General features: G+C 39.1%; 1 protein-coding gene and 1 pseudogene across 6 annotated transcripts in view; both read right to left on the bottom strand.

Annotated features, from left to right (window-relative positions):
• Positions 1 to 25,120, bottom strand: part of Mrtfa (myocardin related transcription factor A) — a 181,294-nt gene that overhangs the window by 32,061 nt on the left and 124,113 nt on the right. For 3 of the 6 annotated variants that reach the window (XM_078052692.1, XM_005322225.5, XM_040277642.2), the window contains one exon: positions 10,439 to 10,504. In XM_078052692.1, coding sequence (XP_077908818.1) covers positions 10,439 to 10,504 — 66 coding nt within the window. Of the gene's footprint in view, positions 1 to 10,438; positions 10,505 to 13,841; positions 13,888 to 15,485; positions 15,508 to 17,244; positions 17,266 to 25,120 lie in introns of those variants that run through there. The other 3 variants (XM_040277655.2, XM_078052694.1, XM_078052693.1) reach the window with 3 other exon arrangements.
• LOC120887379 (phosphatidylinositol N-acetylglucosaminyltransferase subunit P pseudogene) lies at positions 11,138 to 13,100 on the bottom strand (annotated as a pseudogene).

Below are 25,120 nucleotides of genomic sequence, written 5' to 3'. Positions count from 1 at the left end.
TCACTCTCACCCATGTCTCTCACCTGACTTCATCAACTGTGGGTCTTGATCAGATGCTGTTTTTAATTTCCAATGGTGAAATTGTGTTGAGAGCACAGCAGGCTATCATTACATTCCCACAGGGCAAGAACCACTGTGAACTTCAGCAATCAGCAATAGGCCCAGTGCCAGAAAACCTGGATTGGATCTGCCTGGGTCTTTGCAGTATGACCTAGGGCAAGTCACATGACCCCCTTAGGCTCCCACCCTCACAAATTAGCAACTGAACTTCTACTGCACTGGGTGAAGATCAACATTAAATAAAGTGAAAGTGCTCTGCTGTGTTAAGCTTAAGGCAGAGTTTCTGCTTTTTCCTGTGCATCCTCCTTCTGAAAATAATTGCACGGGTATGTAGTTAAATGCTGAGGGGTAACCAGGCCTGACTTCCATTTTTTGTCTTTCTGCTTTTAGCTGACACACAAAAATGCCTACCAAAATATCCTGCAACAAAGCCATTAACCAAAGAGTTGTATCTAGTTCCAGAGACTGACCATATCAGTGAGAACCAGAACTACATTCATATTAAGTAAGGACAGAGCTTGGGTGGTGGGGTGTGAGACGGGACTATATATTCTGGTGCAAACAAGGATCCAACCTAACAGTCAGAAGCATTCTTCACACATCCTGTTTCGATATGCAGGCCTGCCACCACCCCTGTTTTTGCACCTGGGCTGTCACCCCCACCCAAACCAGCAGGAAAGCCAACTATCAAATATTGATGTAAAAAAATGGAGACCCGGAGATGCTAAATCTTTTCCTTCCCAGAAGTGCAACTTGTTTTTTTTTTTTTTTTAAAGAGAGAGTGAGAGAGGAGAGAGAGAGAGAGAGAGAGAGAGAATTTTTTAATATTTATTTTTTAGTTCTCGGCGGACACAACATCTTTGTTGGTATGTGGTGCTGAGGATCGAACCCGGGCCGCACGCATTCCAGGCGAGCGCGCTACCGCTTGAGCCACATCTCCAGCCCATGTGCAACTTGTTCTAGAGTCTTCCACTCTTGGCCCTGGTGGTGGAAGAGGCTGAGACCGAGAGAGGTGGCCACGTGGTCTTATACAGCACAAATGTCAACAGATAGAGTGAATTCCAAAGGTTAAATCATCAGGGGCTGAATATTCTGAACTTGGTTGCTATGGTTTGAATAAGCCCCCCCTACCCCACCCCAAGGCCCATTGCAATGGCTTGGTTCCTAGCTAATGGCACTTAGGAGGTGATGAAGACTTTGAGATTAATAGGAGGTGTTCAGGTGACTGGAGGTATGCCCTTGGCAGAGATGGTGGAACTCCAGCCCTTTCTTCTTCCTCACCTTTGCTTCCTAATCACTACAAAGTGAGCTCTGCTCCACTGTGCGCTCTTGTCATCATGTGCTGTCTTGCCACAGGCCCAAAAACAATGGGGCCAATCAATCAGTCAATCAATCACAGAATGAAGCCTTAAAAACTATGAGCCAAAATAAACCTTTCCTCTTCATAAGTTGATTATCTCAGGTATTTTGTTTCAGTAACAGAAATCTAACACTGGTCTTCTAGGCTTCTCTTTGACATATACAGCAGCCCTGTTTTATATGTGGCTTTCACATCACAGCCTAAGGCTTCAGATAGGTCTATTACCGTTCCAGTATACACTCCTTAGTAGAGCACAACATTTAAAAAAAAAAAAAAAAAAAAAAAGACAATTGCCTTTTTTTTCTTTAATATGCCAAGTCAACTGTTTGGACATAAATTACAAATTGCTTTTGCCCTCCTGAAAACATTGCACTAGGTTGAAGAATCTTAAATCACCACCCTCAGTATCTATCAGGGCTCCTCTTGAGCATGTAATTCCTTAAGATTAAAATTGTCAAGGTAATTAGGAGTAGCACAAACAAATATCTTTTTTTTAATATTTATTTTTCAGTTGCAGTTGGACACAATACCTTTACTTTAATATTTTTATGTGGTGCTGAGGATCAAACCCAGGGCGTCACATGCGCTAGGCAAGCACTCTACCACTGAGCCACAACTCCAGCCCCCCAACAAATGTTTTTATAATCTCTTCCACTTCATTTATTATCCTCAAAAAAAGTTCACCTTGGATCCTTCAAATATTAAGAACACATTTATGAAATAAAACTTAACACCTCATGTTTCTTTTAGATATTATATTATACCAAGAACTCATGAAGACTACTTTCTAAAGCTGGAGATGTAGCTCAGTGGTAGAGCACCTGCCTAGCGTGTGTGAGGCCCTAAGAAGAAGGGGGTGAGGGGTGAAGACAATGACACTTTCTATGGTCTATTTTATTCAACAGAAGCCACTGTTGGATTCAAGGAATACACTCAAGACCATGAATATATAATTCACTTCTGACTCCTCTTCTAGGATTTGATAGAAACTGGCTAAGGAGCAAGCTCTACATCAGTCACTGGTCACTGAGGTAGAAATACACACTACAGCATTAAGAAGAGAGATGAGGATGTGGACATGTGTCATAAAAGCAACAAAAAACCTGAGGGAGTGATGTCCTCAGGTATTCTCCTGAAATAAAAGAAAGGATTATAGAGGCCATGTGCCCATACACCTAATTCAATTTTATCTCAGCCTTCAAATATGGGGATCAGATTAGCCTCACTTCTATGGTGGATACACTACCTCATCAGGTAGGGTTCTCTGATTAAAAATAAAGAAACAAAAAGGGAAGGGAGGGGAGAGGAGGGAAAGGGAATGGAGAATCGCTTCTATCCAAAGATATCTCTGTATATGAAAGAGCAAATGAGTTAACACTAACACAATCCATAAAGAAGCCAGAGTGTGAAGGCAATAACAGGTCTCTTCAATGGGTGAACCATGGGGCTGGGTAGGCCTTTTCCAAGCTCCTTCTGGAAAGGGTCACTGGTTAGATCTTGGCCAAACTTCTTTGACTCACAGGGGCAACGGTTCATAGACTACCACAAAGCACTTCTGGGGGGGGGGAGAGGAGGGGGGGGGAGAGGAGGAGGAGGGGGGGGAGGAGGAGGAGGAGGAGGAGTAAGGCAGAAGATTAGTGTGGTGGAGGGGAGAAAAGGAGGAGGAGAAAGAAGAGGAGGAGAGAAAGAGGAAAAGGAAGAAGAGAGAAGATGAAGAGGAAGAATTAGAAATACTTTAACTTCAGAGAGAAAGGGATCTTAGTAATCAACCCTGGCACTTCTAGGCATTACACAGCCTTTTTTCCAAGATGAGAAATTTCTTTTGGGGGCAAAGACTGCTATAGCTAGATGAACAGATTGGAACCAAGTAGATTAGCTTAGATTGGCTGTGCATATTGCAGTGGCCATGCCATCTCTGTGTGGACCACGTGGCTAACACTGACAGGTGAAGAGTATCAGAGGTATTGAACTATAGTATTGGAGAGATGGAAAGTCAAGATGTACCAAAGCTTATTAAAAACACAGACCTTAAATGCAGAATGCATTTAACAGAATTATGCTATGTATATATTTAAATATACCATAGTGGGCTGGGGAATGTGGCTCAAGCGGTAGCGCGCTCACCTGGCGTGCGTGCGGCCCGGGTTCGATCCTCAGCACCACATACAAAGATGTTGTGTCTGCTGAAAACTATAAATATTAAAAAAAAAAAAAATTCTCTTTTTCCCCCTCTCTAAAAAATAAATAAATAAATAAATAAATAAATAAATAAATAAATAAATAAATAAATAAATAAATATGCCATAGTGAATTCTACCTTTATGTATATCCATAAAGTATCAATTAAAAAAATAAATGGATGGGGCTGGGACTGGGGCTCAGTGATAGTGCACTCACCTCACATGTGTGAGACCCTGGGTTCGATCCTCAGCACCACATAAAAATAAAAAAAGTGAAATAAAGGTATTGTGTCCAACTACAAATAAAAAATAAATATTAAAAGAAAATAAATGGATGGATGGAAGGAAGGCCAGTGGGGGGGGGGGTAAGGGGAGGAGGGGGGAAAAGGAGGCACTGGGAACTACAATGGAGCAAATTAAATTCCACACACATATGATTATGTCAAAATAAAACCAACTATCACATATAATAATGCACTGATAAAACCATTTTTAAAACAAAACAAAACAGAGCTTTCCAGGGATGGTGGTACATGCCCCAAGCCCAGCTATTAAGGGGGGTGAAATAGGAGAATCTCAAAGTTCAAGCTTGGGCAACTTATGAGGTCCTGCTTCAAATAACAAAACAAAAAACAGGGCTGGGGATGTACAGTATACCTGCTTCAATCCCCACTGCCACACACACACACAAAAACAATTACAGAGCTGCAGAAGCCCATTAAGTGAAGCTACTCTTTCCAGGATCAATATGAGCTGCACAAGGCCTACTTGCAGACCCATGAACCACCTTGCAAAACTAGCTGACTGATCTGCTCACTGATCCACTTGGCAACATGTCTGAACACATTCCAAGAGTGGAGGAGTCTGAAAGGCCTCGGGATTGAAACTAAGTCATGGCCATCTCTGAGTTGTGTTGCCTTCACCCTCTGTATTCTGCTACCCACTCAGAAGAAAGGGTTACCAATGGCAGTAGACTGGCCCACAGAAACACCATTTAAAATAAAATGTCAATGGGGATGGGGATGTGGCTCAAGCGGTAGCGCGCTCGCCTGGCATGCATGCGGCCCGGGGTTCAATCCTCAGCACCACATACAAACACAGATGTTGTGTCCGTCGAGAACTAAAAAAAATAAATATTAAAATTCTCTCTCTCTCTCTCTCCCCCCCCCTCTCTCTTTAAAAAAAAAAAATTTAAATAAATAAATAAATAAAATGTCAAGGTCTGGGTATGAAGCTCAGTGGTAAAGTACTTAATATGAATGAGGTTAGAGAATTTGATCCCCAGCACCATGGAAAGAAGAAAAAGAAAAAGACAAGACAGGACAAGCTTACTGAAGAAGAGAAAACAAAAGTCCCTAGAGTATCCCTAGGACAAAAATAATAATTTCTTCAGGTGCTTGCCAAAGCATCGAGGTTCTTCTTTTCTTTCTTTCTTTATTTTTTTAACAGTTTTTTAGTTGTCAATGAGATCTTTATTTTATATGTGGAGTCAAGAATCAAACCTAGGGCCTCACACATGCTAGGCAAGTGCTCTACCACTGAACCACAACCCCAGAGCATCAAGGTTTTTCTACTAATTTTTTTTTTATTGTTGGTCTTTCAAAACATTACATCTTTCTTAATATATCATGTTTCACAATTTGATTCAGAATGGTTATGAACTTCCATTGTTACCCCGTATACAGATTGCTGAATCACATCGGTTACATCAGTTACATTTCCATTGATTTACACATTGCCATTCTAGTGTCTGATGAATTCTGCTCTCTTTTCTACTAATTTGTAAGTGGAAACTAGTAATCTGAGGTTAACTGCAGCATTAGAAACATACTGCTACTCTAAGCTGTTTCTCCAGGAGTCTCAATGGAACAACAACAGGTAGAAAAAGAAGAGACAAATATGGTTCTTCTCTCATTCAAAGAGGTCACAGGAGGCTTCTTTCTCATTTGCCTGGATCAGGAGAACTTCTACATTTTTCCTTTTCCTCTGAAAGGTTATTCCTCTGGGGCAGTACTCACTACCAGTATAATTCTCTTAACTTTCACTTTCGCCTTGTGATTTTATATACCTCTCTAAGTGTTAAAAAGTTTCAAGGGAAGGTCTGTTTGAGAACAAAGGACATCTACCACACAGGACCCATCTCACTGTGAGTCTTCACCAGAGTGCACTAGCATTCCTGGTTGCAATCTTTGGACTTACACACATGCTCCCTGTCTGTGCTCTTTCCTCTCCCCGAAGAGTCTCAGAGCTTCACAGAATGTTAGAGAAAGTTCAGGACCTAGACTGTGAGGGCCTCTGCTATCCAGCATTCTGTATTTGGTAGGGCTTAAGTGGTATTAAATTCAAGACATAAGTTTACATAATGAGAATACAGGACACTGGGAAGTGATCCTGTTCAACAGCATATTAGAAATCGGCATCATGCCCCACACGGAGGTGCATGGACAGAGCACACCAAGCAGCAGAGGAACTGGAGGATGCTCACCCTCTAAATCCTATGGAAAGCCCATTCCCCAACTCTGAACAATATATAGAAACACAAGAGCCATCCTGAAGAACAGCGAATCCTGTGGAGGCAATGTCTGAACAGCCCTCCATGGGAACTGTGTCTGAGTGTTCTTGGAAAAGAGCTGGGTGGGTTTTTCTCTTCCTAGAACTAGAAAAACAGTTGGCACTGGAAAAATTTCATAAAAGGTATAAACCAGAAATGATGAGACAAAATACAGCCATGGTGACTTTGGTCCCTTCTCTGGCTCCAAGAACCTGTCTTCCTCTGGAGTTGTACAGCAAATTTAAACATGAGGGCTCTTTTCAGAAACTCTCCAGGCCAACACAATGGGAATGAAGTGGGTGCTTCCAACCAGCAGTTATTTCTTCAGGTCTCCAAATCTCCAAATCTCTGCAACAACTTGCCAATCACTTACACTCTGTCCCAGCACTGCTCACGCTTTCCTTAAACACAGTGTGGGTGAGGTATGCAGTTAGGGTAGACAGCAGGGGAGGCTACAGATCACAGTAAGAGAAAAGGGGGTGGTAAAGCAGGGTTACTTACTAGGTAGGGGGATGATACTCATCTTCAGGAACTCAGAACCCTATCCCTGTATCACCAGGAACACAGATGAGCAGGGAATTTACAACCTGAAACTATTCCAGGCTTCAACATTCTTTTTCATAATCTATGAGTTTGCTACCTACTTCCATCACTAGAAAAAGATTGTGTCCACAGGACTGGGGTGGTGGCTCAGTGGTAGAGCGTTTCTCTAGCATGTGTGAGGCACTGGGTTCGATTTTCTGCGCAGCATTATCAGTAAAGGTCCATTGACAACTAAATGAATATTAAAAAAAAAAAAAGACTGTGTGATAGTGGCTCTTGGAAGGTGCACTCTTCTCACAAAAGCAAGTTGTTTCTATTCCTACAGGAAAGGCAATTACTCTTACTTCACAGACACAGAGAACAACCCAAAGTATATAATTAAATATTTAAAACAATTTTAGAACCTAGGCTCCTGACAAAGTAGGAACAACTGTTCAAATTCCATGTCCTGAATTTTAGGAGGTTTGCAACAGAGTGGGTTCTGTTTCTAAAACACACACACACACACACACACACACACACACACAACTAGCTGCCTTCATTCATTCATGTAGGGCCAGGTACTGGAAACAGAAGCATAAATAAGACACTTTCTCAAGTTCATCATCTACTTGGGGATGTAATCAGATAGCTTCAACAGCTCAAGCAGCAGTACCATCATTTTTTGTGGCACTGGGGACTGAACCCAGGAGCATTTCACTGCCCTTTTCATTTTTGTATTTTGAGACAGGGTCTTGCTAACTTGCTGAGGCTGGCCTCAAATTAGAGATCCTCTTGCCTCAGTCTCCCAAATTGCTGGAATTACAGGAGTGTGCTAGTGTGCCCAATATCACATCATTTGTTTTAACAAGGCATATTGTGAGAAATGTTAAGCAAGGAAACTGTAATTGATAAGTTCTGATAATTGATAAGACTGTAATTGATGATTTCCAGTAGTGCCTATTATGAAATGAAAGAGGGGAAGAACAATTCAAGCACTCATTATCTGCCTGGCTCTCTGATCCTGGACCTATTACAGATCCTGAAAAGTAGCATTATCTCAGAACTAGTAGTGTGATTACAGTCAGCATCTATGCATCAGTACTGAACTTCTCTTTATTGTGGATAGGTAAACTATAGCTACCCAAATTTTGGCTGTCCAATATTTTGAGGGCAGGTGTCATGCCCCATATTTCTTTAATCTCTAAAGCATTTAAACTATGTTACAGCCAGACATGGTGGTGCACACCTGTAATCCCAGCAGCTCGGGAGGCTGAGGCAGGAGGATCATGAGTTCAAAGCTAGCCTCAGCAATTTAGTGAGGCTTAAGCAATTCAGTGAGACCCCCATCTCTAAATAAAATACAAATAGGGCTGGGGATGTGGCTCAGTGGTTAAGCACCCTATATTCAATCCCTGGTATTAAAAAAAAAAAAGAGAGAGACTACCTTAAGCACTTAGGCACAAAGTAGACACTAAAAGCATACTGTCCTCCAGGAAAGGGAAAAGCAGTTGAGAAGCATTCTGTAAAACACAGTACTGCCCTACGTGATCACATTACTGATCCACTGTAGGAGCCACCTGACACTAAGGGTTAGGGGTGGGGGCTATTCACTGGAGGGCCACAGAAGATAACATAAGGTGGGTAAATAGTTTGGTAGGAAGCTGCAGTAAACAAGATTATTGGCTGATGCTTAGAATAGAAATAGACTTCTGACTGCTAACATTACCATGATATAAATCAAACACCATCCTTACTTGCCTTAAAAGCCTTCAATGACTTCTCATTGTACTTAAAATTGAGTGTGCCTCCTCCATGCACTGACAGACCACGGTGAATGGACCTGCACCTTGCCCATCTGCACTAACTCCCCTTCCCTTACACACCTTGATGCCCTAGCCCCACTGGTTTCCTTGTTCTTCCTTCAAACACACCAAGCTCTTGCCTGTACCAGGCCCTTACATTTACTTTTCCTTCTATCTGAACCCTGCTTTCTGAATGGTTGACTCCAACTCATTCTACAGATCTCAACTCTAATATTTCCTCTTTAGGGAAGCCTTTCTTGGCCATCTTATCTATAAAGTCACCACTGTTTTATTCCTATTACCTGCTAATACATCCATACTAGTTAGTTTATGTCATAGTACTTAGTAGTTTCTAAAATTATCTTATTTACTTGTCTCCTTTTATTTATTTATTTTTGGTACTGCGGATTCAATCTAGGGGCAACTTCACCACTGCTCTATATTCCCAGATCTTTTTTATTTTATTATTTTGAGACAGAGTCTACATTGCTTACAGTCTCACAAAGTTGCCCAGGCTGTCCTCCTGCTTCAGCCTCCCAAGTCATTAGGATTATAGGTATACATCACCACACTTGGCTACTTGTCTTCTTTTTAATTATCAGTCTTGCCCTTCTAAATATAAATCTCCTGAGAGCAGGAGTAAATTTATCTTGCTCTATCAATTGGCACGTATTAATACTATGAGTGAATGAGCAAATGAGAGATAGGAACACACAGTGGCAACAGGTCAGTAGGCACTGAGTTAAGGTGGAAAATACCAGTTGTCCCATGATGAAGCCAGAAGTTGCTGCATGACTTCTTGTTTTAGTACTAGAGATTATATCCAGGGGTGCTGTCACTAAACCACATCCACAGCTCTTTTTTACTCTGAGGCAGGGTCCCCCTAAATTGCTGAGGCTAGCCTCAAACTTGTGATCCTCCTGCCTCAGTCTCCGAGCTGCCACAATTACAAGCACATTTCCAGGAGTATAGGCATATGATACTCTGCCTGGTGACTTTTATTTTATTTATTTATTTACTTCATTAGTATGAATACAAGTGATGATGGCACACACAGAGAAAAAGAGAGAGCCTACGCTCTGCGACAAGTTAGAAAGAAATATCAAAAGAGCAAAATTCTAGCTGGACCCAGTGGTTCATGCCTATAATCCCAGCAGCTCCAGGAGGCTGAGGCAGGAGGATCTCAAGTTCAAAACCAGCCTCAGCAATGGCAAGGCACTAAGCAACTCAGCGCAGTCCTGTCTCTAAATAATACACAAAATAGGGCTGGGGATGTGGCTCCATGGGCAAGTGCCCCTGAGTTAATCCCCAGTACAAAAAAAAAAAAAGAGAGAGCAAAATCCTGCTGGCTTCAGCTTTTACAGTTTATGATGCTATTGTTATTCAAAGTGGATTTTCTCACTTTTGTTAGATTCCAAGGTTTAGTTTCCTTTCTCTCCCATGGTGAAATTTGCACTGGGCCATCACCATGACAGTCCACCCCTGACTTCTCTTAGGCATGTTCAACACCCATCTCAGCCACAGGGTACTTGAGGACCTTGTTCTAAATATCTATTGAGAACAATGGGACCCAAGTTTCTTATCCTAATAACCTGAACACAAAGACAAAGCATATGCAAGAGTGGGTTCTTCCTCACAATACCTCAGTGCAAAGTCTCCTCCTTTGGTAATGGTAAATGTAAGAGCATAGAAACCTTCCAAAAGGTGTGATTCAAAAGCAAAGAAAGATTCACTGGCACCCTTTATGCATAATGCAGTTTGCTTCACGGAACTTCATCAATTAGGACAGTTATCTTAACTTTTTAGTGACTGAGGATCCTTGGACTTGGAAAAGCATGAGGAAGAAAAAGAGTGGGAAAAAACCCTACCATCCTTGTTTTATGTTAGATGCTTTCAGAGGCATATTGGGTTCACACAATCACGTTAAAGCAACAATCATAGCTGAGAGAGGGGCACTTACGTGGCATGATCCCTTGGCTCACGAGTTCTTCCCGGGTCCGGCGCTGCTGGAGCTTCAACTGCAGCACTGCAGGGCAGCAAAGAGAGAGGACAGATGAAGGGTCAGTCGGGTACTCCACCTCAAAAGACACATTTTCAAATGCAAAAAAGTCTAAAAACAAAAGGTTGTAGCGTGAAAGATTCCCTTGAATTGTAACTGTGTAATTGCAGAAGTGGCCTGATACAGCAGGGTTTCCGTATTCTGCTGTGGGTGGCAAGAGGAAGTTGCGAAGTGTCTTGCAGGGCGATAACAATCCACAAAGTACCAGAGACTTGCCTCTTGTTAAAACCTTCTACAATACTGGGTCCTCCTTCTAAGACTGAAAAACACCAATTCTGAATTCACAGAAAATATCATCATGAGGACCAACCAGCACCCAGCAACAGAAAGATTTCCAGGTGCATGCACTTCCTTATTGAATATTTTTTTAAATACTTTTTTTTAGTCGCAGTTGGACACAATACCTTTATTTATTTGTTTGTTTTTTTGTTTGTTTTTATGTGATGCTGAGGATCAAACCCAGCGCCTCACATGTGCTAGGTGAGCATTCTACCACTGATCTCAACCCCAGCCACTCCTTATTAAATGTTTACAACGTGTGTATGGTGAGTGATGCAGCTGCTCGGAGAGCAGAAGATACTAGTTATTAAATTCTTCTCTTTTGTATCCAAAAATCGGAGCTATTTTCACCAAGCCTTGCATTCCTCTAGAACAGAAGATAGTGTGCCATTAATATACCTCTTTTCTTTCTCTTCCTCTTGACTCAGGGCCTTTTTCTGTTGGGGTGAAACAACCAAGCTAAATGACTCAAAGCACATCCGGCTAGCAGACTGAGAGGTGTTTCTCCTATTTCTACTTGGGCAACACCACCTAACGAAACAACTTAATAGGGATTTTTATTAAGTAAAAGAAGTCAATTATTTCTACTGCAAAAGTTAATGGAACCTAAAGGGAGGTTTAGGTTCCAGACATTACACAAGACAAAGGCAAAGCTGTTGTTCCATGACTGAGAAAATGTGCAAAGAGGGGGTAAGAGGATCCCACAGGCCAAAGGAAGTCCCCTTACATGATAGGCCTTCAATTATAGGGGCCCTACAAGCACAGCTGAAAGGAATCTGCATCTACTGGGAATCATAGGGTCCTAACATTGGCCTTTTCCACAGAGCACTTTTAGGGAGGCCTCCAAGAATGAGAGAACCATAACTAGGCTCCTGCCTACATCCCAAATGCAGTACATTCAAAGTAGAACTTCTTTCTCCCAAAAACCTAACCCACAGCCCATCCTTCTCACTCTTTAGGAATCATTACCCTTCCCAGTACTGATTTCAATGTCTGAGCAACTCTGACCTCCACCACCTCGCACTCCTCTTACCAAATTTATCCCAACACTCTTTCCCTTGCTGCAGTAGCTTAAGGGCTCTGTCCTTACTTGAGCCACATCTTCCATTCTACAGCATCCCAACCAGGACTATCCAGCTCCTCTTCCTCAAGCACCATGAACCTTCTGCTGCTTCTTTTATTCACTTCACGAGGGAATGCCCACTGCCTTCACCTAGTCTTCCCAGTTCACTCCGCACATACAGAATTACTCTGGGCCTTCTGTGACTACTTTTAACTGTTATGAAAACTACAAAGTTCTGATTTTTAGTTTTCTTGTCCTTAAAATGGGGATAGTAATGGTACCATCCTCACAGGACTCCTCCCCTGCTCCCCACACCCCTTCCCCACAGGACACTGCACAAGCCAGGCCAGTGTTCTACCACTGAGCGCAAAATATGAAAAAGTATTTTGCCTTATGTAATAGTTACCCCTAATCATCTCTCCTAATAGTTTATAAATTCCTAGAGGGCAAGAAATGTATCCTATTAATAGATGTCCCCCAGCACCTCAAATAAGGTTGCATTTAATAATTGCTTCTTAAATTAAACTGGATCTCAAAATGATGATACGTACAAAGAAATCTTACCAAGAGGTTATTATTATTTTATAAATTAATACAACCCCAGCCTAACCCATGTGTTTTAAACCAATTTTCTTATAACATCCCTATGGAGATGGGCAGTTTTGTTTATTTATTTATTTTTTTGCAGTATTTTATTTATTCTATTAATAGTAAATATTTAAAACATTTACAACATTAATTATGTTGTTCTTAAGAGAAGAACAACTTTCACCTTTTTTACATCTCTATAATAAGAGAAAATAAAAAATTATGGTCAAAATTATTCTGTCAAAAACTTATCATGCTTAATATTAGTATTTTTACATGCAACTCAGTTTTTGGTGTAAAGTTCTTTGGCTGCAAGAAAGAACATTTGATTTACTTCACTAATAGGAATATTTCTTAATGCTGCGATGGCCTCTTCTTGTTAATTCTTCTGCTGTTGATTTTTAGCATAGTTATCTGTGATTGTATGAATGGAGTTGAGTGGAGAAGTACTCATCTTGTTAAGGAGGTGGACAGGAATGCGACTGCATAATATTTTTGAGGCTAGCAGGTTAAGCCTGAGGAGTTTAGCCAAGATTCAGGAATAAAAGCCCACATAAGATAAAGGACAGGGCTGGGGATGTGGCTCAAGTGGTAGCGCGCTCGCCTGGCATGCGTGTGGCCCGGGTTTGGTCCTTAGCACCACATACAAAGATGTTGTGTCCGCCAAAAACTAAAAAATAAAGATTAAAATTTCTCTTTCTCTCTCCTCTCTCTCTCTCTTAAAAAAATAAAATAAATAAATAAAGGACAAAGCCAAAATGGGGAGGCTGGATTGTGGCTCAGTAGTAGAGCCCGCCTAGCACGTGAAAGGCACTGGGTTCAATCCTCAGCACCACATAAAAAAATAAATAGGGGCTGGGATTGTGGCTCGGGGGTAGAGTGCTTGCCTGGCATGTCTGAGGCCCTGGGTTCAATCCTCAGCACCACATAAAAATAAATAAAGGTACTGTGTCCATCTACAACCAAAAAACAAATATTAAAAAAAAAAAGATAAGGCCATCTGACTTTTAAAAATAAATAAATGAAGAGATAGATAGATGAAATAAAGGTATTGTGTCCGACTACAACTAAAAAAATATTTTTAAAAAAGCCAAAATGGGAGCTTAAGAACAAAATCTGTCTTTCTGGTAATGGTGACAGTGAATTTTCCACCATTTTCCCTGTGGCTTTGGACAATCTCAGCACCCACTTCTCTGCACAAACATGGACTAGGAAGCTGTACTGGGGGAGGAAGAGCAGGCATTGTTATCCCATCCTACAGGAAAGGAAAATGAGGCCCAGAGTGATTAAGTAATTGACCTAAGCTTATTCACTATTAAGAGTAGAATAGAATTTGAGCCCAAACATCCTGATTCCAGAACCAGAACTCCTCACTTTGCTTTACCAGGATCTTCTGAAAGCCCATTCTGCTAACATAACAGATCTGGAACAGGAAGACAAAGGGACTGACTGAGGAAAATGGGTGGTTCAAACCAGGATCATAGGAGTTCAGGTGATCAACTTCTGTCAAAAAAAATGTAAATTAATCTAGGAATTTTATTTCAAAATAAATTATAACTACAGATCAGCAACAATAATTCTAGTAATAAAATACAAACAATAGTAGGAGTAAATGAATGTGTTACTGTGTATGAGGCTTTGTATTAAATGACTGACATGCTTTTAAGTTATTTAATTTTAAAGAGGAGGGGAAGACTGAAGGGAGAGCTCAGTGGTAGAGCTCTTGCCAGCATGTGTCCTCGGTTCCATCCTCAGTTCTGGAAGGAAGGTTTGTGGGGAGTGAGGAGAGGAGCCTGTGAGGATAATATGATTACCATCTCCCTTTTATGGACGAGCAAACTAAAAATCAGACCTTTAAAGTTTTGCCTCACCAGTAGCTCGGGAGGCCGAGGCAGGAGGACTGTGAGTTCAAAGCCTCAGCAATGGTGAAGCACTAAGCAACTCAGTGATGCCCTGTCTCAAGTGAAATACAACAAAGGGCTGGGGATATGGCTCAATAGTTGAGTGCCCCTGAGTTCAATCCCTGGTAACACCCCCCCCCATAAATAAATAAATAAACTAATAAATTTTGTCTCGTATCACAAAGGTCAAAAGTGCTGGAATGGGATTTATATCCAAGTATAGATGTCATTAAAGTTGAGACTTAATCATATGTAGTGTGCTTTGTAGGAAAGAAAAGGGGAAGCCAACCAGGATAAAGGGAGAGGGATAAGAGGACTACAATCTATCATCTTATAATGTTTGTAAGGCCTGGCTTAAGGTAAATTATTAAAAAATGGTTAAAAATAATAAATTAGCCAGGCATGATGGCTCATGCCTGTTATCCCAGTGTTTGGGAGGCTAAAGCAGGAGGATCTCAAGTTCAAGCCCAGCCTCAGCAACTTAGTGAGGCCCTAAGCAACTAGTGAGACCCTGTCTCAAAAAATAAATAAATAAATAAATAAATAAATAATAAAAAGCTCAGTGGTTAAGCACTCCTGGGTTCAATTCCTGGTGCAAAAAAATAATAATTTGATTTCATGCAAATAATCCAATTCAATAAGTCTGAACAATAATTTATGAAAGCAATGATTAGTACCTGAGAATAATTTTGAAAAATCAGTCAGTTGTCTTCCTAAGTAAATCATATATAGACAGGATCGTGAGGGCTACTATGCAAACTTCTTGACTGAAAATCCTCTGACCTCATGAAAGTAATGAAGCCTATAAAAACTAACCTTTGTTTAATAAAATTTTCATCTCTAAAACTACAAAATTAAAGTCCATTTATCTGAAAATTCCATATGTCTCCCCTAAAAGTTAACTGCCAACTCTGCACTCATCTAAAATCTGACCAAGTTTCCCATTCAAAAAAGAGAGCTTACTCTGGGTCAGTATTATCTTGAGTACTACTACACTTGACTGTAGGTATATACCATCTTAAACATTGCACCACCACCCCCTGCTATCTCTAACAATGTACTTAAGGATATGAAAAAGGCAAAAGCAGTGAACTCTGGATTATGGAAGTCAACCTACACTTCATTGATTTATCTTCTAGGCTGTGTAGATTTCCAATGATCCTTCTAAGACTTTCATCTACAAAGAAATAGCATTTATGCAAATATTCCTTTTCCTTAATTATCTTACTTCCTCTTAATTCTAAACACTCTTGATAAAATGCCTTTACACGTTCAGGTCTTACAAATTTTGGAAGAAATAATAACTTCTTTTCAATAAATTGTGAAAGTGACACGAGCCATGTGTTCTGCGCTCACTGCAGAAGTCAACCTCAATCAGGAGTATATTTCAGTGACCATGAACTTAATGCTCATCCACCCTCACCAAGAAATATCTGAAACCACTTAAGATTTTTTCACAGACAATGCTAGTCCCAGGAGATTGAAGGCAGTAAGGATTTGACATAATCTATTTCACTTACATCACTCTTTATAGTCTTCACCACTCCCCAAGTCAATAAAAACTAAACAAAAACAACTACTTGTGCACAAGCCTGAGTCTTTATACCATCACTGTTATTGAATTCCACAAATTTAATATATCATCTGTTTCTAAATGAGTCTCTGTGAACAGCCTATATATAGATGAACAGATGCCTTTAGAGTTGATGGATGGTGAAGTCCATTAAGCTGCCTGCCAGAAAAGACTTGGAGGAACAAGAAGCCATAAAGTGGGACACTTCAAGTTTTCCATGCCCCATGGAGATAATCAAGTTTTTCACTGGCCTACAATAATGGCAGCAATTGCTATTTGAATAATTGACTACTTGGAAAATCAAAGTATAATACATTTATCTAAAGTAGTAATTGTTAAAAATAACTTCAGATAGCACTTTCTTATTCTAAATTCTGGCCCTATAAATTCCCAAAGTTGGTTCTACTAATAATCGATATATTTTTCTCCTAACTTTCAGACACCAGTCCCCCCCCCAAAAAAAAAGAAAATCCAAGTCAGCAATAGACACAACTACTTCCAGCTTCAAAATAAAAATTGTGTTTTACTGGGAAGATCAGAGAAGGAACAGGCTGAGTTTTAGCCTTAATTGAAGCTAAACATGCTGACAGAATGTTCATCTCTGTAGCAGTGAATCTCACCTATTCTACTGGTGTATTTTACACTTTGGTTGATTCTATATGCCTGGAAAATCACTTAGTGGCATTCAAATTGTAAAAACATATCTATCACCTGTCACTCAGAACCCCAAGGTTATTCAGACTAGTTTCATTCTTAGGTTATTCTGCTGGGTTATTTTCCAGCATGGTTACAGACATAGGGATTTAAAGTTGGGAGGGGTAGAGTGTTCCCCATTCATTGTGTCAGACTGTACCAGGTTCTAGATACACCTGTTGCCTCTATTCACATAAAGCTTTCAGTTCAGTGGGAAAACAGACATTGAAGGGTGACAACAATTACAAGTTGTGGTAAATATTTTATAGAAACAGAATAAAGTATATGATTGGGCTGGGATGATTCAGTGACAGAGTGCTTGCCTAGCATGTGTGAGGCACTGGGTTCAATTCTCAGTACTACATATAAATAAATAAAATAAAGGTCGTTCAACAACTAAAATAATTTTTTTTAAAAAAAAGAATAAAGTATATGAGACAGGTCGAATCCTAGAATCCAGTTTTTCTCCTTTCATGTTTTGTGATGACTAAGTCTTCACAGTTCCTTTTTGCTATTAAACAGTCAACTATTTAAGATACCAAAACTCTTTGGAGAATATAGACTGTGGGAGAAACCACAGTGAGGAATTACAGCTCACAGTGCCACTTACTCCCTGAACTCTCAGATGCTTGACTGCTCTGGGCTCCTGTACCAGAGGATCCACAGGTCTACTTGTCTTGTATGCAGGCCGTATTCAATTTTTCCATAGTTCTTTATTCAAAGTTTCTCTTTTCTTCAGTATTCATTCAAGGAATAAGAGGGTCTGCTACATGCCAGACAGATACAGTTCTTGTCTTTAGTGAATTTAATTTCAGGAGGAAACAAACATCAAATAAGTACACATACTAACTAAGTAGTTAGAATATTCTCATGGTTTAATTCATGCACTCAAACATCTTTTTGTTTTTGTTGTTGTTTGTTTGTTTGTTTGTTTTCAGGGCTAGGGACCAAACTCAGGGTCCTGCATGTGTTAGGCAAGCATTTTGCCACTGAGCTAAATCCCCAACCCCTCAAACATTTTTCGTATTGTGAAAAGGGCTGAGTGTGTTAGGGATGCATATTTGAAGAAAACATAGTTTTCATTCTCACAGAACTCAGGTTTAAGGGGAAAAAAGGGATTCAAAATGAACTGCAATGTTATAAAGAAGATTCTATAATAAACACTTTCACTCAAAAAGAAAAAGAAAAACAACTTTGACTAGCACACACACCAAAAAATGGATTTGCTTTGCGACTAAGGGTTACTGGCAAATTTAAGTCTTATCTGGTATGTGCGCATATATACTAAAAAGAAATAGTTTCTTGAGGAAAAAAAAATTTATATATCTTTTAGGTATTTTGAGAACACAAAGGTGATACTACCCAATGGTGAATATCAGAAAGAAAAATAGAATCCTTCCTATATTGGGCAGGATGAGTGAACACACAAGCTGGGATTTAAAAATATTTTATACTCATGCTCAGTTTGTGCTGAAGTAAAAAAGTTTTGTGATATCCCCAAAAAGTAATTCTCCTCTAGGCCCCTACTTATTGTACATGCCCTGCTATGTTTGAATATGTCCTCTCAAAAGCTCATGTGTTGGAAATTTAAGCCCCAAATTCATACCTTAATGGTGACTGATGGTAGGACTATTTAGGAAGTCATTAGGATTAGACAAGGTCATGAGGTTGGGCCCCCATGATGGAATTAGTGGCTCTATAAGAGGAAGAAAAAAACCCATGCTAGCACACTTGCTCTTTCTCGCTATGTTAAGACATGGCAAGAAGGCCCTCATCAAATACTGGCACCATGCTGTTGTGCTTTCCAGCTTCCAGAATCATCAGCCAAATTAACTCTGATTCTCTATAAATTACCTAGTTTATGGTATTTTGTTACAGCACCAGATAATGTGCTAAGACACTCTTAAAAAATCTTTTCTTGGGCTGGGATTGTGGCTCAATGGTAAAGCGCTCACCTAGCATGTGCAAAGCTCTGGGTTGATCCTCAGCACCACATATGAATGAATGAATGAATGAATGAATGAATGAATGAATGAATGAATGAATGAATGAATGAATGAATGAATGTATTGTGTCCAGCTACAATTAAAAAATTATATACATATGTGTGTATAAAATCTTTCCTGATATATCCTATCAAGATATAAAAGTAAGCAGATATTTCTGTGTTCCTTTACTCAGTTCTATTGCAAATTTTGCTCTCTAGATCCCCTGTCCTACAGTATCCCACTGAACCGGTTTCCATTCTTACTTCCCTAATCCACATTTCAGATTTCTGGGCTAGAATGCTCAACCTATAAAGTTCAGGAATATTTCAAAATTAAAATAAAAAAGAATCAAAGATATAACATACTTCTTCTAGTCCCAACCATTTCAGATAAAGGATATTTAACCTATATATGATTTTTTCTAAACACAAAGTTATTCTAGTCCTTTTCATGATTAATTTTCTTCCTTCAGCTTGGGAAACCAGCCTGACTGGGTTGGCACAGTACTCACTAAACCACATATTTCTGGCTTGTTTTTAAATATAATAACAGCACTTAAAGGCCCTGTGTATTCTACGATTAGCCCTATTCTCAACCAGAAAGGGTTTACTTTCAATTCAAACATGACTTCTGGGGAAAGGGGCAAGCACTGCATACTGGGTTGGGTATTTGGATATTTTAAAAGTTCCAAGTGAATGTAATACACTTACAAAATTGTCCTTTAAAAGGAAACCAAAGGACATCAGATAAAGAATCAGAAGACATGGATTCTAGTCCTCTGTTGTTACCTAATCAAGTCACTTAATTTCTTTTACCCTCAATTTTCTCACTACAATACAACTTTGAAAACTGATCCCTACCCACTGAAATGCAAAAAAAAAAAAAAAAAAACCACAATGTTCATGAAAAGTGCTTTGTAAAAATATAAGATTAGAAATGTTTCATTGAGACTTTAACATCAGAGAGATTTTCTCCAAAGCAGGAGTAAAAGAGCTGCTAGTCATCTGGTACCATGCCTCCAAGGAAGTAACTTTATTCTGCAAAGCAAAAGGGCCTTCCTTATATCAAAACGTACGTGTGTGTGTGTGTGTGTGTGTGTGTGTGTGTGTGTTGCTGGGGATTAAATCCAGGGCCTTTTGCATAAGAGACAAGCACTCTACCAACTGAATTATATCCCAAGCCTCTTAAAACATCCTAATTTAAAATCATATCCCAAGTTGTTCTTGTGGAGCAGGAGAAAAAAAGAGGGGGAAAGAGAAAGGAAAAGGACACTGTTATTCTTTGGAAGGCAGCTGAGAACACATAGGGAAGCTCTCTGTTCTCAGATTCTAGGCACCTGGTAAATCTAAAAAGCAAAGCCCAGAGAAGAGTAGAAGAATCAGCATTGTTCACTGTTGAAATTGAATGTACAGTGTGTGCTCTAAGCATGCTTCTAAAATTCTAAGCTATCAATACAGAAGTAGTGGTTAAAGGACCAAGAAAAGTCTATTTATCTTTTGCCAGAGAAAGGAGGAGCTGCTGAATTTCAGATCCAAAGTTAAGACAAAAAGGAGATGTGGCTTAGTGGCTAAGGACCACTGGGTTCAATCCCCAATACCAAAAAAATTAAAATTAAATTAAATTAAAATTTAAAAATAAAAATAAAAATCATATGCCTAATTGCAATGGGATTTCTTGGACTGTATCATTAAAGAGAAAAGGGGCAGTAGTGGGGAAAATGAATAAAGTCCAAATAAAGTTTGGAGTTTACTTAATATTAACGTGCCAATGTTAATCTCTTAGTTTTGACAGATGTACCATAGTTATATAAGATGCTACCATTAGAGACAAGTGGGTGAAGTGTCACAAATCACTTTGTAATTTGAATTTATTAAAAGGCCCATTATTATTTGGGAACTCCCTGCACCATTGTGTAAAACTAAAATTATTCTAAAATAAAAAACTTACTTTAAAATCCATGAATTTAACACTTCTTTCAGAAAGACTTATGAATCAATTACTAAAACATTTCAAGGTATAGGTTTTCAAACTGAAATGCTGCCACCTCTTGGACAGAAAGAAATTTCTGATTCCAGTGATCAATTATGAAGAACAAATAATAATGGGCCTTCTAATAAACTCAAATTACAAAGTGATTTGTGACATAAGCCAATAACAACTATACACAACGTAACATAAAGACCACACTATAGAAGAATCTCTAAGCTTGTTTAAAAACCACTTATTGCGTCCAGGACCAGATGGATTCACAGACGAGTTCTACAAGACCTTTAAAGAACTAATATCAGAACTCTTCAATTTATTTCAGGAAATAGAAAAAGAGGGAGTGCTTCCAAACTCATTCTATGAGGCCAGTATCACCCTGATTCCAAAGCCAGGCAAAGACACATCAAAGAAAGAAAACTTCAGACCAATATCTCTAATGAATGTAGATGCAAAAATTCTCAATAAAATTCTGGCAAATCGAATACAAAAACATATCAAAAAGATAGTGCACCACAATCAAGTGGGGTTCATCCGAAGGATTGTTTCAACATACAAAAATCAATAAATGTAATTCATCATATCAACAGACTTAAAGATAAGAACCATATGATCATCTCAATTGATGCACAAAAAGCATTCGACAAAATATAGCACCCCTGTATTTGAACACTTTCTAGTGTTCAAAACACTAGAAAAACTACAGAAAATAGGAATATATTTCAACACTGTAAAAGCTATCCATGCTAAGCCCCAGGCCAATATCATTCTAAATAGAGAAAAATTGAAAGCGTTCCCTCTAAAAACTGGAACAAGACAGGGATGCCCTCTTTCACCACTTCTATTTAACATAGTTCTTGACACACTAGCCAGAGCAATTAGACAGATGAAAGAAATTAAAGGGATACGGATAGGAAAAGAAGAACTCAAATTAGCATTATTTGCTGATGGTATGATTCTATACCTAGAAAACCCAAATAATTCCACCAGAAAACTTCTTGAACTAGTAAATAAATTCGGCAAAGTAGCAGGATACAAAATCAATACCCATAAATCAAAGGCATTTTTGTATATCAGTGACAAATCCTCTGAAAAGGGAAACAAGGGAAAACTACCCCCATTTACAATAGCCTCAAAAAAAAAAAAAAAAAACTTGGGAATCAACTAGAGAGATGAAAGACCTCTACAAAAAAACAACAGAACTCTGAAGAAAGAAATTAAAAAAGACCTTAGAAGATCAAAAGATCTATCTTGTTCTTGGATAGGCAGAATTAATATTGTCAAAATGACCATACTACCAAAAGCACTATACAGATTTAATGCAATTCCAATCAAAATCCCAATGACATCTCATAGAAATAGAAAAAGAAGTCATGAAATTCATATGGAAAAATAAGAGACCCAGAATAGCTAAAGCAATCCTTAGCAAGAATGAAGCAGGTGGCATCACTATACCAGACTTTATACTACAGAGCAAAAGGCACACTCATACATTGCTGGTGGGACTGCAAATGGGAGCAGCCAATATGGAATGGAGACTCCTTGGAAAACTGGGAAAACTGGGAATGGAATCACCTTTTGATCCAGATATCCTACTCGTCAGGTCTATACCCAAAGGACTTAAAAATAGCATACTACAGGAACACAGCCACATCAATGTTTACAGCAGTACAATTCACAACAGCTAAACTGTGGGACCAACCTAGATGCCCTTCAGTAGATGAATGAATAAAGAAAATGTGATATATATACAAATGGAATAGTACTCAGTAATAAAAGAGAATAAAATCATGGCATTTGCAGGTAAATGAATGGAGCTGGAGAAGATGATGCTAAGTGAAGTTAGCCAATCCCCCCCAAAAAAACAAATGCTGAATGTTTTCTCTGATATAAGGAAGCTGATTCATAGTGGAGTTGGGAGCAGGAGCATTAGAAGAAATCTAGATAGGGAAAAGGAAAGGGAGGGGAAGAGAGGGGGGAAAGGGGATAAAAAAGATGGTGGAATGAGATGGACATCCTTACCCTAATTACATATATGAAGACACGAATGGTGTGAATATATTTGTATACAACCAGAGATATGAAAAATTGTACTCTATATGTATAATATGAATTGTAATACATCCTGCTGTCATATTAACAAATTAGAATAAATAAAAAAAAATATTGCACAAACTATTGAGATTTCAAATTTGTTTTATTGATGTTCTTTCAAACATTTCACAATCCCATAAATTTCTCTTCCATCTCTACATACAGTATGTAAACATGAGTTGAATTTTCAAATAATCTGTTTTAGAAACCAGAAATAATACCAAAAAAAAAAAATGGTAAGTATCCTCTATTTAATCTGATACTGTCAGGAAGAAAAGGCAGAGCTCTAGATGAAATACCCTCTTGATTGGCTAACCTGGACTACTTATTCATCTGGTCTGGTAATTTATAAAGGATCAACTTATGAAAACCTAACTTAAGCTATTCAAATATGCAAAATAAAAGGTCTCTGTATTGTGCAATAACATTTATAAAATGGCATGAATGTGTTACCTTAGTTTCAAAAACAAAACTATATGCAAGATGCTATTATCATTTCATAGATAAGAAATGGGAAAAAAGTCTAGAAAGATGCAAAGAATTCATAGGTCTACTTCCCATATGGCTCTCAATGCAGGACATCTACTAGAAAGATTAGGCAAATTGTCCAAGGTGACCAAGTGAATAAAGGACAGAGCAGAAACAGGAGCCCAGCTCTGTCCGAATCTAGTACCAGTGCCCTTAAGTACTGTTATATGTACCACCTCTCTTCTTTCATAAGACCCAGCAGTTGTCTATGTTTTAAAACAACACAACATGATACTTAACAGTGCTACCCATATAATGTGGCTGGAAAGAAATAATCTATATACTTACTAACCAGGGAGAAATACAGATAATTGCAGTGATTAGTACAAAATATGTATAGTATATTATATTAGAACTCTAGAATATGAAAAGGCTACTTATAATCAAATTCCAAAGGAAACAGAGACTCTAATACGACAACAGTGGCCACATCTAATGGGACAGAAGTCTAGAAAGATTCAAAGAACTTCACAGGCCTACTTCCTATTTGGCTCTCAATGCAGGTACATCTACTCTATAAACGCAGGAAGTACTTGCTTCAGAAATCCTGCACTGGTATTAGAGATATTCTCAGTTGGCTGGTTCATTCATTCCATCTATGCCAGGAACCATGCTAGGTAATAAACCAGTAACATGGACAGGTGAGGTCTCTGCCTTTGTAAAGCACATGTTCTGGGGGTGGGAAGACATAATATCAAGTTATATACATTCTAACTTCAGCTGGTACATTAGTGAAGAAAAGTATAGTGGAATAAGAGAATGGAGTGACTGAGGCACGGTAATCTTAGGTAGAGTACAAAGAGGTCATAGCAAGTGCAAAGGTGCTGTGAAAAAGGTTTGTCTCAAGAATAAAAACATAAACAATATTTAAGAAATGAAGGATCCAATATGTTTATCCTTTGCCATCACACTGCTAGAGTCACAGCAAAAATATTAATAATTATATAAATAGAAAGTCAGTGAAACTCTTCATCATATCACCCAAAAAATCTGGGGTTGACCATTTCATTCTGGGTACTCATCTCCCTCTTTTTTGGCGGGGTACCAGGAATTGAACTTAGGGGCACTCGACCACTGAGCCAGCCCTACTTTGTATTTTATCTAGAGACAGGATCGCACTAAGTTGCTTGGCGCCTTGCTTTTGCTGAGGCTAGCACTGAACTCACGATCCTGCCTAGAGTCCTGAGCGGCTGGGATTACAGGCGTGCATCACTGAGCCCAGCTCTCATCTCCCTCTTGATGTAACCTTCTCTACTGTGGCAGACTGATGACAAACTACTAAGTACTTCAGCATTATCAGAGGCTCTTTCCCACAGATCTCGGGAGGTGATGTTCAAGCACCTCTATCAAAGGAGCTGGACACTATGACATGCACCTGTAGCGCCAGCTACTTGGGAGGCTGACAGGGGAGGATAACTTAAGCCCAGGAGTTTGAGGCCATCCTAGGTAACATAACAAGACCCATCTCTTAGGAAAAAACTGAACTCTTATCACATAAGACCTGATCATAGAGTGTCCTTGCACTAGATGCCAGAATGGCACAGAAATAAACTGGGAATGTGCTTCCTTTAGCATATTCAGGGAAGGCCATCTGAATAATACCTTCCAAAGTTAAAAAAAAATACCAGGAATGGCATTTTTCTTGTGGCATTAATTCTACTCAGAAAATATGGGCAGTCTGGAATCTCATTTGCTAATCCCTACTGGCATGCCTGGCTATCATTTTGCATCCAACTTTGTTGAGGGTAGGAGACAGGTGAGCAAACCTGGAACCAGGAGGTCATTCCAAGGCAAGCCAGAAGAGACAAAAAATTATTTTTCCTTAAAGCTAGATTGGCATATTTCTGTTATCTATATTTTTTAATAGGGACTTGAAAAATTCAGAGCATTGAA

The sequence above is a fragment of the Ictidomys tridecemlineatus genome, chromosome 6, assembly GCF_052094955.1.
Source record: "Ictidomys tridecemlineatus isolate mIctTri1 chromosome 6, mIctTri1.hap1, whole genome shotgun sequence".
In the NCBI taxonomy this organism is placed as follows: domain Eukaryota; kingdom Metazoa; phylum Chordata; class Mammalia; order Rodentia; family Sciuridae; genus Ictidomys; species Ictidomys tridecemlineatus.
This window is presented reverse-complemented; position numbering and strand designations above follow the sequence as displayed.